The sequence below is a fragment of the Melospiza melodia genome, chromosome 13 (assembly GCF_035770615.1).
Source record: "Melospiza melodia melodia isolate bMelMel2 chromosome 13, bMelMel2.pri, whole genome shotgun sequence".
NCBI lineage: Eukaryota > Metazoa > Chordata > Aves > Passeriformes > Passerellidae > Melospiza > Melospiza melodia.
In genome coordinates, this window is record NC_086206.1 from 21,412,992 (window position 1) to 21,429,587 (window position 16,596).

At 62.7% G+C, this 16,596-nt stretch overlaps 4 protein-coding genes across 4 annotated transcripts; 1 reads left to right on the top strand and 3 right to left on the bottom strand.

Moving 5' to 3' along the window:
• Positions 1-185: 185 nt before the first annotated feature.
• IL17C (interleukin 17C) lies at positions 186-845 on the top strand (the record flags this gene model as incomplete). Its single annotated transcript, XM_063168335.1, has 2 exons — positions 186-502; positions 596-845. Coding segments are annotated over 2 exons (567 nt in total), but the record flags the coding sequence as incomplete, so codon positions are not given.
• Positions 846-2,012: 1,167 nt separating this feature from the next.
• LOC134424417 (cytochrome b-245 light chain) lies at positions 2,013-5,452 on the bottom strand. The gene is made up of 6 exons (XM_063168189.1): positions 5,166-5,452; positions 4,030-4,099; positions 3,755-3,829; positions 3,566-3,649; positions 3,410-3,491; positions 2,013-3,171 (listed from the first exon to the last, which is right to left on the bottom strand). Exons 1-6 carry the CDS (start codon positions 5,221-5,223, stop codon positions 2,992-2,994), a joined length of 549 nt encoding a protein of 182 aa, XP_063024259.1. The 5' UTR covers positions 5,224-5,452; the 3' UTR covers positions 2,013-2,991.
• A 351-nt stretch (positions 5,453-5,803) lies between these two features.
• MVD (mevalonate diphosphate decarboxylase) lies at positions 5,804-9,456 on the bottom strand. Its single transcript, XM_063168188.1, has 10 exons — positions 9,362-9,456; positions 8,870-8,940; positions 8,635-8,749; positions 8,031-8,174; positions 7,684-7,883; positions 7,526-7,600; positions 6,814-7,032; positions 6,610-6,725; positions 6,418-6,526; positions 5,804-6,050 (listed from the first exon to the last, which is right to left on the bottom strand). Exons 1-10 carry the CDS (start codon positions 9,429-9,431, stop codon positions 5,970-5,972), a joined length of 1,200 nt encoding a protein of 399 aa, XP_063024258.1. The 5' UTR covers positions 9,432-9,456; the 3' UTR covers positions 5,804-5,969.
• Positions 9,457-10,001: 545 nt separating this feature from the next.
• RNF166 (ring finger protein 166) lies at positions 10,002-16,466 on the bottom strand. Its single transcript, XM_063168190.1, has 6 exons — positions 16,294-16,466; positions 15,024-15,180; positions 14,164-14,276; positions 13,397-13,511; positions 12,592-12,699; positions 10,002-11,895 (listed from the first exon to the last, which is right to left on the bottom strand). Exons 1-6 carry the CDS (start codon positions 16,464-16,466, stop codon positions 11,830-11,832), a joined length of 732 nt encoding a protein of 243 aa, XP_063024260.1. The 3' UTR covers positions 10,002-11,829.
• Between the last annotated feature and the right edge of the window lie 130 nt (positions 16,467-16,596).

Here is a 16,596-nt window from a genome sequence, read left to right on the forward strand (position 1 = left end):
TCCTGGCCGTGTGTCCCTGTGTGTCCCTGACGCTGTGCTGTCCCCGCAGGGCTGTCTGTCTGTCCTGGCCGTGTGTCCCTGTCCCTGTGTGTCCCTGACCCTGTGCTGTCCCCGCAGGGCTGTCTGTCTGTCCTGGCCGTGTGTCCCTGTGTGTCCCTGACCCTGTGCTGTCCCCGCAGGGCTGGCTGTGTGTCCTGGCCGTGCTGGCGGCGCTGGGGCAGTGCCGGGGGCTGCGGCGCGCCGGGGCCGGCTCCGCTCACTCCGCCGTGCGCTGCTTCAGCGGGGCCGAGCTGGGGGACGAGGCTCCGGCGCAGCTGCTGGGCCGCAGCCTGCGCTGGGACCGGCACCTGTCGGTGCAGCTGGTGCCGCAGCTGGAGCGCCTGGAGGCGGCCGGGGCCCGGCGGCGGCGGCGGCAGCGCCCGCCCGCCTGTCCCGCGCTGTCGCTGCGCACCGGGCTCCGCAGCGAGCCCCACGAGCGCTCCATCTCGCCCTGGCGATACCGGTGAGTGCCCCGCTCCCCGACACCCCCCGCGTATCCCCTTCCCGGCCGGTTAGAGCTGCCGGCACGAGTGAAAGCGTCGCCGTGTCCCCGCAGCATCGACGAGGACGAGAACCGCTATCCGCGCAAGCTGGCCTTCGCCGAGTGCCTGTGCAGCGGCTGCGTGGACGTGAAAACCGGCCGGGAGACCACGGCGCTCAACTCGGTGACCATCCAGCAGACCATGCTGGTGCTGCGGCGCAAGCCGTGCCCGCGGCCCGCGGGGCTGGGGCTGGTGGCGCTGGAGGTGGATTACATCCGAGTGCCCGTGGGCTGCACCTGCGTCCTGCCCCGCACGGCGCACTGAGCCCACGCCGCGTCACCCCCGGGACCGTGTCACCCCCGGGACCGTGTCACCCCCATGACCGTGTCACCCCCGGGACCGTGTCACCTCCGTGACCGTGCCACCCCCCTGACCATGTCACCCTGCTGACAGTGTCACACCACCCGTGCTTGTTTTAGAGCACCCGACCCCGCCAGGGTGGCCCCTCCCTGGTTATTTATCAGTTATTTATAAGTTTTGCTGCCGGGGGGGTTTTGTACCCTCTGTTATTTATTGCTGACCCCCCCCGGCCACGGCTGTGCCTCCAGGGCCAGCACTGCCCCACGGCCAGACCCTGTGAGTGCTGCACTCACTGGTTATTTATTCCCCCAAAAATGTATTTATTGTCTCCTTCCTAGTGCTATTTAATGCTGCAAATAAAAGCCAACAACTCCTGGTAAGGTCCTTGCTCCGTTCCCAGCCAGGGCATTGGGATGTGGGGAATTGGGGCACAGGGACAGAGGGACAAAGGGACAGAGGGACATCGTGGGACAGCCCTCAGCCCCTGCACGGCGGGCAGAGCACCAAAGCAGCAGGGCAGGATGAACTGGGAGGTGACAGGGAGGGCACAGGGTGCCCCACACCCCCAGCCTGGGGGGGACCCAGCCCTGGCACCCCGACACCCACACCTTTCCCACGGCTCTGCCCCCGGGCACCACGTCCCACGGGCCTGGTGCCACCTGCCAGGGCCACCCCAGCTGTGCTGGCAGCACCTGGGGGACCCTGGGCCACCTGCAGCCCCCGAGGGGCAGGGTCTGTGTGGGGAGGGGGCAGAGGGGGCCTGAGCAGCTGCTGATCCCAGTGGGATCAAGGATTTGGCACCCACGTCACACTTGCAGCAGCCACCAGGGGCACTGGGCAGGGATATGCTCCCCACATTCCCTGCTGGGGGTGCCCCAGGTGCTGGGGGCTCCTGTGGGAGCCCCTGTGCAGCTCCAGGGTGGGGCCCTCCCAGTTCCTCCCAGTCCCACCCCACTGTGGGCTCCACAAGGATTTTGGGAGGGGGCCCTGCCCTGGCCATACTCTGCACATCCACATCCTGGATTTGCCCATAACTGCACTGTTTGTGCCCAAAGCACCTCCCCAGTCCTGTGCCCAGGAGCGGGGCAGGGCTGGGGGGACTCCCCTGGAGCAGGAGGCAGGGGCAGCCAGGGCCTTTCCCACTTTTTATTGCAACAGCAACTGCAGAAATGACAAAAATGACAAAAAGCAGGGAGAGCAGGAGCAGAGCTGCCTGATCCCCCTGGGAGCTGCACTTCCACAGGGATCTGGGGATCCCCCAGGGAACTGGGGGTGCCTGGAGAGCTGGGACCCTCAGGGAGCTGAGAATGCCCAGGGATTTGGGGGATCCTTAGGAGCTGGGAAGGCCTTGGGGGCTGCAGACCCCACAGGAAGCTGAACGTTCTTGGGATTTGGGGAGCCCAGGAGCTGGGGAGTGCCTGGGAGCTGGAGACCCCACAGGGAGCTGAGCAGGCCCAGGGATTTGGGAATCTCCAGAAGCTGGGAAGCCTCCGAGGACTGGGAACCCCACAGGGAGCATCACATCGCTGGGAAATTGGGAGCTGAGCATCTTAGGGGATTTGGGGATCTCCAGAGGATGGAGATCTTAGAGGGAGATGGAGATCCTACAAGCAGCTGAGCATCTTAGAGGAGCTGAGCATCTTAGGGGATTTGGGGATCCCCAGGAAGATCCTACAAAGAGCTGAGCATTGCTGAGGATTTGGGGATCCCCAGGAGATCCTACAGAGAAATGGAAATCCTACAAGGAGCTGAGCATTGCTGGAGATTTGGGGATCCCCAGGAGACGAAGATCCTACAGGGAGATGGAGATCCTACAAGCTGAGCATCTTAGAGGAGCTGAGCATCTTAGAGGATTTGGGGATCCCCAGAGGATGGAAATCCTACAAAGAGCTGAGCATTGCTGGGGATTTGGGGATCTCCAGGAGAGCTGGGGACCCCAGAGCATCACTGGGGTTTTGGGGATCCCTTGGGGAGCCCATGGGAACTGATGATCCCAGGAGCTGGGGGCTCCCAGCCCCGGGGTTTTGGGGGCCCCAGGAGCCCAGCGGATGGCTGCAGCGGATCCAGGAGCAGCTGGGGAGCAGGAGCAGAGCAGGGCAGGGGATCCCCATTACTCCACCTCCACGGGGATGGGGTTCACCTGCCCCCCCAGCTCCGGCTGCTTCCTGCGGGCGTCGGGGGGCGGCCGGGGCGGGGGGTTGCTGGGGGGAGCCTTCATGGTGCCCCCCCCTTGGGGCCTCTCCCGGGGCTTCTGCTCGATGGGTCTCCACTCCTCCCCTCGCACCGCGGCCTGCGGGGTCACAGCAGGGCCAAGGATCAACCCCCAGCCCAAAAAGGGGCAGGGAAAGCACAGTGGGACCGGAGGGGAGGATGTGACATGACCCCTGCCCACCCCCTTTGGGACAGGCTGTTCCTGCAGCCCCATCTGGGAATGCCGCTGGAATTCCCATGCAAACACCGGTGCGTGGGTTTAGGGGTGGCCTCCCTCTCCCAGCCCCCCAAAAGCCCCAAAACCCCTGTGCTCTCACCAGCAGGTAGATGCCACTGGCAATGCCCAGGCAGACGGTGCCCAGGATGGTGGAGAGGAGGAATCCAGCAGGGACAGCCAGGCTGTGACAGAGATTTGGGGTTCAGAGGGAGCTGGGGGGGCTCAGCCCCCATTCTCAACCCTGCACCCCACTCACGCAGCGTGGAGGATGGCTCGGATGTAATAATTCCTGGTGAGGGGCCCCAGCAGCTTCACCACGGCTGTCAGGTACTTCTGGCCACTGCAGGGTGATGGCAGGGGGGTCACTGGGGGTGTCCCCACCCTCGGGGGACAGCCAGCCCCCAGGGACCCCCATGGCTGCAGGGTGGGGGGACCCAGCACTCACCACCTCTCCATGGTGGAGCCCTTTTTCCGTTTGCTCCTGGGATACTCGAGCAGGCACACCAGGACGCCTGCAGCGCTGCCGGGGCGTCAAGGAAAGGCGGGATGGGACGGGAACGGCCCCAAGGACACCCCAGAAGGGCTGCGTGGGGCAGGGAACGCACAGCGGGGAGCAGGGTGGGGAGATGAGGATGTGACCCCTGCCCGGTCATGCCTCCCACCCGTTCGGGACGGGGTTTTCCCGCAGCCCAGCCCCGGGAATGCTGTCGGGAAGGATACATGGAGTACGCCGCGAAGTACCAGCCCTTGAACTGCCCCGCCACGGCCACGATGCCGCCCGTCAGCAGGACTGCGGGAACGGAGGGGACGGAGCGGTCACAGCGGGCCGGGATAGCGACCCCAAACAGGGATACCGAGCCCAAACCGGGATACCGAGCCCCAAACCGGGATACCAACCCCAACCCGGGATATCATCCCCTAAACCGGGACAGCGATCCCAAACCGGGATACCGACCCCCAAACCGGGATACCGAGCGCAAACGGGGATACCGAGCCCAAACCGGGATACCCACCCCAAACAGGGATATCATCCCCTAAACCGGGATAGCGACCCCAAAACGGGATACCGAGCCCAAACAGGGACACCGACCCCAACCCGGGATACAACCCCTAAACCGGGATACAGCCCCCAAACCTGGATACAATCTCCCCAACCCGGGATACAACCCTCCAAACCAGGATACAAACCCCAAACCTGGATACAAACCCCCAAACCGGGATAAAACCCCCAAACCGGGATAAAACCCCCCCAAACCGGGATACAAACCCCAACTCGGGATACAAACTCCCCAACCCGGGATACAAACTCCCCAACCCGGGATACAAACTCCCCAACCCGGGATGCAGCTCCCAAATCCCCAGTTACAGCCCCGAGACCAGGATATGCCCTCCCAAACTCCGGGTCATGGTCCTGGGGACACACGGGACCCGCAGCCCGGGGTTACGGCCCTGGGGGTCCCCGGCCCCGAGCGCTCCCGGAGCGGACGCGGGGGCGATGCTGGTGCGGGACCCCCGGGCTGGGGAGCTCCGGGGCCCTGGGGGAGGATTTTGGCCTCGGGAACGGCCTCGGGGGAGGTTTTTGGCCTCGCGGCCGGAGCAAGAGGAGAGAACGGAACCGAAGAAGAGAGGGCAGAGGAGGAAGAGAAAAGGAGGAAGCGGAGCCTCCAGCCCCGCCGGGCCGGGACTTCCCGGCCGTCCCCCGCCCTCACCCTCAGCCCGGTGGGACCGGGACCCCCCCAAATCCCATCCCAGCCCATTCCCGGGGCTCGGCATCCCCAGCCCGCGGGGCGCTCACTCCTTCAGAGCCCGGGGACTTCCCGGAGTGCCCCAAACCCCCCAAACCCCCTCACACTCACTGAGCCCGGCGGCCAGCGCCTGCTCGTTCGCCCACATGGCCCACTCGATCTGCCCCATGGCCCGACGGAACCGGCCCGAGCGGGTTCGGCTGCTCCGCTCGGCTCGCTCCGAACGGGTTCGGCTGCTCCCGGCTCCGCTCGGCTCGGGCCGAACGGGTTCGGCTGCTCCCGGCTACTCCCGAGCGCCTTCGGCTGCTCTCGGTTCCGCTCGGCTCGCTCCGAGCGGGTTCAGCTGCTCCCGGCCCGGCCCGGTTCGGCTCTGCTCGCTCGGGTTCGGCTCGGCCCGCTCTGCTCGGCTCGGCCCGCTGGAGCTCCGCTGCTCCCGGTGGGCCCGGCCCGTCCCGGTTCGGCTCCGCTCGGACGGTCCCGACCCGGAAGGCGGGTGCGGCGCTACCCGCACAGGCCACGCCCCATTCGTATTGACCACACCCTTTTCAGAATGCCACACCCATTTGTATTAACCACGCCCCTTCGGAACAGGCCACGCCCCCGAGGAGACACGGCACCGGCCCGGGGCCACACCGGGGACACGGCGGTGACACGGATGGCGCGGAGGGGCAGGGACAGCCCCAGGACTGTCCCCATCCTCTGTTCCTCCCCCAGCCCCACACACAGAACGCGACACCCCAAAACAGCACTGGAGATGGGAACCCTCTATTTCCTTACAAAAGATTAAAAACCAGCCCCGGGTTGACATCCTGCCCCAGGGCTGGGGACAGCTCTGCAGCAGGGCTGGCTCAGGGTCCCGAGGCCCGCTGGTGGCAGTGGCAGAGTCCCCCTGGCTGTCCCAGAATGTCACCAGGGTCAGGCACGGCTCCGGGGCAGCCCATCTGGGCCCAGCAGGTGCTGGCTGGGGTCATCCACGAGCTGGGGACCAGGGCCAGGCTGTGGGACAGGACACAGGTCAGGGACACCAAGGAGCTCCCACTGTGGGTGGGGGGCACCTCTGGGCCCCACGGACCCCAAAAGGGAATGCACACCCACCTGGGGATGGGGACAGGGCCCCACACACCACCCTGGGAACTGGGACAGGGATGGGGTCCTGGACACCCCCCTGGAGATGGGGACAGGGCCCCACACCCCACCCTGGGGATGGGAAGAGGGATGGGGTCCCACACATTCCCCTAGGAATTGGGACAGGAATGGGATCCCGTACACCCCGGGGCACAGCAGTGGGGTCCCACACCCCCTCGGGGGCAGGGATGGGGTCAGAGCCCCCCTCCCCAGGCCGTGTCCCCCCCCCCCAGCTCACCTTGGTGTGCAGGATGTACTGGACAGCCCCAGGCACGGGCTGGCTGAGCACGGCAGCCTCCAGCTCCGGCGGCAGCACGGCTGAGCCCACCGGCAGCCCCCGCACAAACCTGTGACACAGACAGCGCTCAGTCCCCGTGTCCCCAGTGTCCCCAGCACCCCCACCCTCCCCAGTAAGCAGGGGTTGCCTTACTGGTCCCCGTTGGTGGCGGGGGGGAAGCTGCGCCTCACCACCTCCACAAACTCAGCCACGGTGTCGGCCAGCGCGAAGATGACGGCGTTGGGGCCGGCGTCGAAGGAGTAGGCGACCTGTGGTGGCATCGTGGGGACATGGGGACGGATGTGGGGACCCAGTGAGTGCCACAGTGCCACGGCAGCCCCGGGGCCCCGCGGGTACCTTGGTGTGGCCGTGGTGGGCGTTGTAGCGGTGCGCCAGCGCGATGATGTGGCGCGACACGTCCGTCAGGTAGAAGATGGGCGGGAAGGTGTCCAGGCAGGTGGCGTGGAACTGGTTGCTGTCCCTCATGGCCAGCTGGCCAAAGCCCTCGAAGTCACGGTCACGGATGTGCTGCATCATCTGGGCAAGGCGCTCGGGGACCACCACCTCTGCCCGGTGCTGCCACAGCATGGTCACCATCAGCCCGGTGACACCCACGGCAGGCAGGTCATGGTCACCTCAAATCAGTGACGACCACAGCAGGGGGGTCACCATCAGCCCAGTGACACCCACGGCAGGCGGGTCATGGTCACCTCAAATCAGTGACGACCACAGCAGGGGGGTCACCATCAGCCCAGTGACACCCATGGCAGGTGGGTCATGGTCACCCCGCATCAGTGACAACCACAGCAGGCAGGTTGTGGCCACCCCAGTTTAGTGACATCCATAGCAGGAGGGTCACGGTTACCCAAATTTGGTGACCACCACAGCAGGTGGGTTGTGGTCAGCCCCAATTTGGGGATACCCACAGGAGGAAGGTCACTGTCCCCGCAGTTTGGTGACACCCACAGCACCATGCCCCTCTGGGTGCCACTGCACACTGTCCAGCCCCATTCCAAGTGAAAGGGGACCCTGTCCCTGCCCGGGCAGGACGAGTCCCGTGTCCCCCTACCTTCAGCAGGGGACTGGTCTCCACGCTGGTCTGCATGCCCGCCGTGCTGCCCACTGGCTTCTTCTCCCCACTGACCTGTGGGGACACAGACGCTGGGACACGGCCCCTCCTGACCCCCCGTGTCCCAAATCCCACCCAAATCCCTGCCAGCCCCTCACCACCAGGACGAGGACACGCAGCTCCGGCCAGTGCGTCTCGGGGGCCACCTGCAGGGCCAGGCTGTCGGTGCCATCGGGGCGCTCCCCGCGCTGCCACTGCACGAAGCCACCGAACATGCTGCGACAGGCGCTGCCCGAGCCCCGCCGCGCCACCTCGGACAGCTCCTCCTCCAGCCCATAGAGCCGGGCCAGAGCCGACACTGCGGGACAGGCACAGGGACAGCCCTGTCACCCCTCCTGCTGCCACCATAGAGTCAGACCAGCGCGGACACTGCGGGACAGGCACAGGGACAGCCCTGGCACCCCTGGCAGCCCTGCCAGCCCCGAGGGGACAGCCCCACACGCACCCAGGCAGGCGTAGCCGGCGGCAGACGAGGCCAGCCCCGCGGCCGTGGGGAAGTTGTTCTCGGAGGCGATGTGGATCTTGTAGGACAGGCTGAGAGCGGCCGCGTCCTCACCGCCCCCGCGGCGCTTCCGGGCCAGGCGCCGCACTGCGGGGACAGCGGGACAGGGACAGAGGGGACAGGGACAGAGGGGACAGAGGGGTCAGCGGGGACAGGGACAGTGGGGACAGCAGGGACAGCGGGGTCAGGGACGGGGGGACAGAGGGGTCAGGGGGTACAGAGACGGCAGGGACAGTGGGGACAGGGACAGAGGGGTCAGAGGGGACAGTGGGGATAGGGGACAGCAGGGACAGTGGGGACAGTGGGGTCAGGGACAGAGGGGACAGGGAGTTAAGGGACAGCGGGGACAATGGGGACAGCAGGTCAGGGGTCTGGGACAGTAGGCTCAGGGACAACAGGAGCAGTGGGGACAGCAGGGTCAGGGATAGAGGGGACAGGGACAGTGGGGACAGCAGGGACAGAGGGGTCAGCAGGATCAGGGACAGCAGGGACACTGGGGTAAGGGACAGAGGGGACAGCAGGGACAGCCCCAGCAGGGGACACTCACCCTCACGCAGACAGGCCTGCACCCGCGGGTGCCCCACGTCCGCCTCCTTCCCATTGAGCCACAGCCGGTCCTCCGTGAAATCCCGGCTGGCGGCCGCCGTCGTGGTGGTCTTGAGCTGTGGGGAGAGAGGGAGGGGGGTCAGCACCCCTGGGGGCTGGTCCTAAACCTGGTCCTGGTCCTAAATCTGGTCCTGATCCCGATCCTAAACCTGCTCATGGTCCTCATGCTGACCCACCTGGTCCTGGTGCAGCGTCACGCTCAGGGAGGAGTTGATGGGCAGGATGAGGTCGGTGTCTCGCTTGCCCCCTGCAAGAGAGCACGGCATGGCACGGCTTGGAATGGCATGGGATGGGTAGGAATGGCATGAAAGTTTGAAGGCACTGATGGACCAGAAATGCATGGCACGGCACAGCCAGGAATGGCATGGCATGGCATGGCATGGCATGGCATGGCATGGCATGGCATGGCATGGCATGGCATGGCATGGCATGGCATGGCATGGCATGGCATGGCTAGGAGCGGCATGGAACAGTTCCGAATGGCACTGAGGGACACAAAGCAGAGCATGGCATAGCAGCGCTTGGCACGGCTTGGAATGGCACGGAACAGCACGGCCAGCAGGGACACAGCGCAGCCCAGCCCGGCCCGGTCCGACCGGACACGGCACACCCAGCCCAGCCAGGAGCCCGTGTCCCCGTGCCCGCCCCGGCCGTATCCCGGCACTCACAGTACTTGATCACGGCGATGTTCACCGGGGCCGTGCAGGTCGCCATCGCCAGCGCTCGCTCCGCCGCCATCGCTGCCGGCCGCACTCAGGCCCCGCCCCCGCGCCACGCACGTCACTGTGGGCTGCGGCCGGTCCCGCCTCGCTATTGGTGGAGACCGCAGCGCCCGGTTCCCAACAGCCAATGGCAGCGATCAGACCACGGGCGGCCCCGCCCCCTGAGCGCGCTGGGTGGGGCCTGCGGGGCGCCATTTTTGAATTGGGCAAGACCTGCGCGTGCGCAGATGCTCCCGGTACCTTCCCGGTTCTCCGGGTACCGCTCCCGGTTCCGTTCCCGGTTCCGCTCCCAGCGCTCCCCGCACCGCTCAGCGCCCAGCACCCCACTGCCCCAGCACCACCCCAGTGCTCCCAGTACACCTCCAGTGCTCCCGCACTCCCCGTCACCTTCACACCCCAAATATCCAAATATCCCCGGTATAAAAGCACCGGATCCCTGCAAGTGTCCGGGGATCCATGGATCCGAATGTCCCCAGGACACTCTGAGTGCCCCCACAGCCTTCAGGGCCACTGTATCCCAGTGCCCCGGCATCCCAGTGCCCCAGTATCCCAGTGTTCCCAGTATCCCCCCCACAGAGGCCACGCGTGGATGAAACTGCCTTTATTGAGAAAAATGGTTTGCTACAAATACGTCATCGAGTTAATTCCTTTTCAAAAAACAGGACGGCTCGTTAAAAGTTCTAATTATGCAAAAAAGTGGCGGGTGATGCACTGGTGGGCACGGCCAGTGGGGTATCCATGGACCCCTGGCACAGAGGGGACCCCTGGCACAGAGGGGACCCCTGGCACAGCCTGGTGTGGCCCCTCACACCCAGGGCCTTAAAGTGCTTTACAAAAGCAGCTCTTGCTGCCCCTGCTCTGTCTCTGTGGGGCAAAAAGGAGGAGGAAAAGGAGGAGAGAGGGAAGGAGCCCGAGGTTAACAGAGCTGGGTCTCTCATGGAGGCTGCTCCATGAGAGCTGAGCACAGCACAGGGAAACGCTCCTGGGTCCCTCCTGGAAGATTGCAGTGCTCTCCATCCCACAGGAACATCCCCCAGCACTGCTGGGCAGCTCAGAGAAGGTGCCATCCCTTTCCCTGCCCTGCCAGGGGAGCTCAGGGCTCCTCACAGGGCTGCAGGTCCCAAAATCATCCAGCACTATGAAAACCAGAACAAACCCCAAGGCAGTATTGCTAGAGCAGAGCTGGAGCCAGGTTTTGGATAAAGCTCAGGAATTCCTCGAGCAGAGGGGGCCTCTCCCAGCCCTTCCCTGCAGGAAGGCTCTCAGGAACCACCCCGTGGCTGGTGCCATCTCCCTGCCAGCCCTCCAGAGCCAAGCCCAGCAGCAGCAGCAGCAGCAGGGCTGAGGGGCAGGGGGAAGGGGGCTCCAGGATGCTGTGGATGGATGGAGCAGCTTGGATGAACAGTGCCCCACTCCCAGGGAGGGATTCCCACAGGGAAATGCAGTCCCTGATTTCTGGGGGGATCAGCAGCAGCTCGGGGCTGGGATCCTGCACGGACAGCCATTCCATGGGCATCCAACCCAAGCATCCTGCCTGCTCCCCCACAGGCAGAGGATTCTGCTGAGGGAAGGGAAAGGCCCAGAAATATCCAGGGATCTCCCAGAAATATGCAGGGATGTGCCAGAAAGATCCCTGCACCTCCCCCTACCTCAGAGTCTGACCTGCTCCAGGATCCAGCTCCTGCCCCATTCCCAATCCACGTGCTCATTCGCTTGGGTTATCTGTGTAAAAAATAAACTTTCTTGATAATGTTCCATAAAAATACTCTTGTCCTGGGTGGCAGATATTGCAGAGTGAAGGGGAGCAGCTTCTGAGCCCGCTCTAGAAAACGTGGAAAAGGCTTCACTGCTTTGTGTAGAAAAAGGCAAGGATTTGGTGTCCCAAGAGCCGGTACAAAACGAGGAAGGGGAGGATTCCCGGGATGCCTCCTCCAGGCCTCCTCTGAACCACTCCTCAGTCCCATCCTGGGATTCAGCTGAAGGAGGCAGCTGCAGCCTCCAGCAGGGGCGTCAGGACAGCCTGACATCTCTAGAAAAATCCTTGGAGAGTTTAAAAAAAGAAGCTCTGTGCTGCCTTCCTCCTTTTTGAAAGGATGTGGCTGATTGCAGTCCCAAGGGAGGGTGTTAGGCATCCAATCCATCAGTTCCAGTACCTGTTCTGCTGCACCAGAGAGCAGGGACCAGTGTGCCAAAAAGCATCTAGCAATAAACAGAGCTGGACACAGGGCTAAGCTCCCAACAGGGATATTAAACACAATCCAAGGAGTGATCCCAGCCCTGCTCCACAGCTCTCTGCTCACTCACTGGGACAGCTGGAGAGGCTCCACCTTCTTCAACAAGGTGGGAATTGCAGTGGGAACAGAGAGGGTTCCTGGAGTGTCCAGAAGGAGCCAGGGCAGGGAGAGGGATCAGCCTCAGTTCTCAGAGAGGGACAGAGCCAGGGCTGCCTGCAACGCTGCCTCCTCGTCGATGTTGTAATCCTGAAAAGCAAACAGGGCAGCTCAGAGAGCTGGCACGGCCAGGGCACACTGTGCCCACGGTGCCCTGCCTGCTCCCGTGCCATGGAGCCTGAATTCCCCTGGCACACGGATCCCAGGAGTGCCACCCGTGCTCTCTGTGCCCACACCAGCCCTCTCCTGCCCAGGATCCCACGCCTGCCAGGAGGGATGGAACCTGCCCACACAAGCTGAGGCCAAAGGCTGAAGCCTTCCAGCGAGGCCAGGGGTTTTTGCAGAGCTCTGGGTTGGGATATTCCTCTGAAAATGCCTGGAGGTTCTTTTTCCTGACATCTCTCCAATGAAAGCAGGATGGGAACAGAGCCTCCCCTGAGGCCAAGGCTGAGCCATCACTGCTGCCCCCCACACAGGAGGGGTCAGGGACCCCCCACAGGCAGCAACCACAACCCCAAACCCTGGGGCAGGGCTGCTCCCACCCCCTGCTCCCAAAACCTCCCAGAAAAGGAGCTTTGTGTTATAATCCTCAGGGGAAGAGTTCCATGGAAAAACCCAAATTGTGGAGTGCAGGAACAACCCCCTCTCCTCCTGGTGAGTGAGGAGACCCTGGTGTGTGTGGGGGTCTCATGGGTGGGACATGAAGGGCTGGTTTCACCTCCTGGCACAGAACATGGGGAGGGGGATCCCCTTTTTTCCCCTTTTCTGGCTCAGGGTCAGACTCACCACGAAGGTGTCGTAGGAGAACTTGTGCCTGTGCAGCAGGTGCTGCAGGAAGTTGGCACTCTTGTAGCTGGGATCCCCCCAGGGCATGGCCGAGCACACCGGGCACACCTGTGGGGACAGGGACACGGGATGGTGGCACCTGCACAGGCACCCAGAGAGGTGAGTGCTGCGTGCCCCTCCTCTGACAGGCTTCAAGCCCCATCCAGCCTGGCCTTGGGCACTGCCAGGGATCCAGGGGCAGCCACAGCTGCTCTGGGCACCCTGTGCCAGGGCCTGCCCACCCTCACAGGGAAGGATTTCTCCCTGATATCCAACCCAAACCAACTCTCTGGCAGTTTGGATCCATTCCCCCTTGTCCTGTCACTCCAGGCCCTTGTCAACAGCCTCTCTCCACCCTTCCTGAAGGTCCTGGAAGGCCACAGTTAGGTCTCCCTGAGGCTTCTCTTTTCCAGGCTGAATAATCCCAATTTTCTCAGCCTCTCCTCATGGCAGAGCTGCTCCACCCCTCTGATCACCTTGGTGATCTCCATCAGCTCCAGGTCCTTCCTGTGCTGAAGATCCCAAGTTCCCCACCCTGGTCAACCCAGAGGGAACAGGGAGAGGAAATGCAGCACCACCTGGTTTGCAGGAACAGGGGAAGGGAGGCAGCTCATTCCAGGGAGCCTCCAACAAAGCAGAGACAGATCCCCATCTCCCAAAGGGATTTAAAACATCTGGAACACAGCTGTGCCTGCACAAACATCCAGGGATGCTGCAGGGTTGTGGCTGGCTCCCAGAGCTGTCCCACACCCCCAGCAGCACTCACCACTTTGTTGGGGTCATTCCTGTGGTTCTCCATGCAGTGCTTCACCAGCTCCTGCTGGTCCAGGTTCCTTGCCCCGCAGTACGGACACACGAACGTGGAGCGGTTGGGAATGTTGCTGCAGAGAGCAAGGATGGGCTCAGAGCCGAGGGGAGGCTGCACTGCCTCCTTCCACACTGACACACACACAGCTCTGTGACAGCAGGAGCCAGCCCAGCTCACCTCCCTGCCTGGGTGGATCCTTCATCCCACCCCACACCCCAAAACACAGAGCAGCAGCGCTGTCGCAGACACCTTTTCATGAAAATCCCTTTCTTTAGGATTTTTTATTTTTGAGAAGCTGAGAGGCTTCAAGAACAAACTGTAAACAATGGTTATCTGCTGCTGTGGAATGTAACAGGTAGATCTTCCATTGGCTTATCTTGAATATTTATAATTAATAGCCAATCACAGCTCAGCCAGCTCAGACTCTCAGCCCGAGCCACAAATCTTTGTTTTCATTCCTTTCTATTCTTAGCTTAGCTAGCTTTCTGAGATGAAACCTTTTTTTCTATTCTTTTAGTATACTTTAAATGTAATATATATCAAAAAATAATAAATCAAGCCTTCCAAACATAAAGTCAACATTCTCATCTCTTCCCTCAACCCAAGCCCCCTGTGAACACGGTCACACAGCACCAGGAGGGAAGAGGTGCTGCTCCCCTCCCAGGACAGGCACAACACACACCTGGATTTTGGGGCACGCAAGGAGGGCCACGTTTCAGGCATACCTGGGAATAGGCTGGGACGTGGGGACCACTGGAACAAACTTGGGGCAGTTGGCCATCTGCTCCTGCACCTTGGCGCAGGACGAGACGTGCGAGCGCATCTTGGCCAGGGTCACCTGCAGCAGGGGGACAAGGAGCACTCCTGGAGCTGCAGGAGCACCTGCCAGGAGCCAGGACAGCAGCTGGGCTGGCAGTGACCTCTGCTCCACCACCCACAGCACTGGGAACGCTGCACCCGTGGAGGGGCTGGACGGCTGGCCTGCAAGCCAAGCTGGGTTAATAGCAGAAATAACAAAATTGATGGTTTTGGAGTGCATCCATAGCAGGGAAGGAGACAAGGCCGTCAGCATGGAAACAGATTAGAAAAGACACATGAAAATCTTTGTAAGCTAGACTGTGTGCATAAGTAGATGTGTATACGTGCCTTATTAAATTTCTGTAAAACTTTTGGCAATTACATTGACGTTAATTGCTTTGGACCAATGAATATAATAAGCTATTGTGACATAGTTAATGACTTAAAATCACACTTTGTTAAGAGTTTATAAGCTGGAGAACACACAGAATAAAAAACTTTTTTTTTCTTGGACCCTGATCACGTGTGTATGTCACGTCCAGCCTAACAGTGACATGCACCCACCCTGCAGAATGGAGATTTGGGGCTGCAGGGACCCCCAGAGGTTCTGTCCCCATTCCCTGGGGGCAGAGCCTGACCCTCCCTGTCTGTCCCCTCTGTGCAGAGCCACAAGGTGCCCCCTGAGCCTCCTTTTCTCCAGGCTGAGCCTCCCCCAGCTCTGTCTCCTTGTCTGGACACATTCCAAGGAGGATGGGGACAATGGGGACAAGCAGCCTCACAGCTTTACCTTCTTGCTGCAGCCTCTGCAGGGAGCCTTGTAGGACGAGAGCTGTTTCTCCACGCTGGAAGCCTTCTCCACCTTCTTGGGGTCGAACGGCACTCGGCAGAGCGGGCACAGCGGGGAGGGCACCTGCAGGCAGGGCTGCAGGCATTCCCCACAGAACCTGCGGGCACAGGGGGGCCCTGAGCAGCCCGGGCACAGCAGCACCCCAGCAGGGCACCCCGCTGCCCGGCACACCCCAAAACCCAGCTGACGGGGTCTAGCTTTTGAGCATTTTTAGGTTTTGTATTTTCAGGTTCTGCACTGCATTGGTACATGACTCTGAACTCTGTACGCAGTGTCAGCAGCTCTCCTCACAGCTCAGGCACACAGAACAATCCTTTTCCTCTCCTCAGTCACACAGAACGATCCTTTCCACCCCCAGAACCAAGGACATCGCTGCAACTTCAGGCCCAAAAAGTGCAAACAACAAAAAGGCCCAAAAAGTGCAAACAGCAGGGAATTGAGCAGAGCAAACTGTGAGGATGGGACTGCATCACCTGGAGCTGTGACTGGACAATTAACCCCAATGTGGAAATGGACCAAATCTTATAAAAATGTGAAAACCTGTGGCTCAGAGTCCATCCTGGGCTCTTGTACTGCCCAAGGTGCATCCTTTGAAGGCTTTTTAACAAATCCCTATTTTATTCCTTTAACTCTGTTCTGGGCAGTCTCTCAGGGCACCACAGGGATCAGCAACCCTACTGGGAGAACTGGGATAACTGGGATAACTGGGAGCAGGGGAGTCCCCAGGGAGCTCCTGCAGGCTCAGACAATTCCCCTGCTCCAAGGCTGGATCTGAAAGGAGCCCAAGCCCGTGCTGGGTATCCAGGCCAGGCAGGAGCTCATTCCAAGCTCCTTACAGCCCCAGGAGCAAGGGAATCCCGTGCCCAAAATCCCATTATCCCGGCATTCCTGGTCCCTCCTGCTCACCAGGAACCCGAAATGCCCCCGAAATGCTGGGCAGACACGGAGGGCCTGGGGACAGCAGCGAGAGTGGGAGCTGAGGGAGGGGAAGGGGAGCGATGGGGATTCCGCTGTGGGATGGGCTGAGGGCCCCGGTACCGAACCATCCCCGGTGTGGGCCGGGGGTCCCGGTGCCGGCTGCGGTCACCGGGAGGATGATCCCAGGGCCGGCACAGCGCCCAGCCCCGCGTCCCGCCCGTCCCCGGGGCCGCCTCAGCCCGAGGGTCCCCGGGGGTCCCCGCCGCCCCCGCCCGGGCCCCGAGTGTCTCACGTGTGGCCGCAGCCCGCGATGCCGACGGCGCGGTGGAAAACCTCGAGGCAGATGGGGCAGCTGAACTGCGCCTCCAGCGCCTCGGCCGCGGCGCCGGGCCCGGGGGCGGCGCGGGGGGGCCCGGCCGGGCCCTGCGGCCGCTGCGCCGCCGCCACCAGCAGGCTCCGGAACATGGCGGCGGCGGCGGCCGGCGGGGCGGGCACCGCGTCACCGAGCGGCGCCAACGCGTCACCGCCGTGCGACGGGAGCGCGCCGGGACACGGCGGGACCGAGACGAGCCGAACGAGGCCGAGCGGAGCCGAA

Excerpts from the sequence above, each read along its gene's own strand:
- RNF166 (XM_063168190.1), bottom strand. The coding sequence starts at position 16,466 with ATGTTCCGGAGCCTGCTGGTGGCGGCGGCGCAGCGGCCGCAGGGCCCG. Across the intron at positions 13,512-14,163 it reads ACGTCCCAGCCTATTCCCAG|CAACATTCCCAACCGCTCCA; the intron begins GTATGCCTGAAA and ends TGCTCTCTGCAG. Across the intron at positions 12,700-13,396 it reads GGAATGACCCCAACAAAGTG|GTGTGCCCGGTGTGCTCGGC; the intron begins GTGAGTGCTGCT and ends CTGTCCCCACAG.
- LOC134424417 (XM_063168189.1), bottom strand. The coding sequence starts at position 5,223 with ATGGGGCAGATCGAGTGGGCCATGTGGGCGAACGAGCAGGCGCTGGCC. Across the intron at positions 3,492-3,565 it reads CGAGCCATCCTCCACGCTGC|CCTGGCTGTCCCTGCTGGAT; the intron begins GTGAGTGGGGTG and ends TCTCTGTCACAG. Across the intron at positions 3,172-3,409 it reads CCAGTGGCATCTACCTGCTG|GCCGCGGTGCGAGGGGAGGA; the intron begins GTGAGAGCACAG and ends GTGACCCCGCAG.
- MVD (XM_063168188.1), bottom strand. The coding sequence starts at position 9,431 with ATGGCGGCGGAGCGAGCGCTGGCGATGGCGACCTGCACGGCCCCGGTG. Across the intron at positions 8,941-9,361 it reads CATCGCCGTGATCAAGTACT|GGGGCAAGCGAGACACCGAC; the intron begins GTGAGTGCCGGG and ends GCTCTCTTGCAG. Across the intron at positions 6,527-6,609 it reads CCCGCCACCAACGGGGACCA|GTTTGTGCGGGGGCTGCCGG; the intron begins GTAAGGCAACCC and ends TCTGTGTCACAG.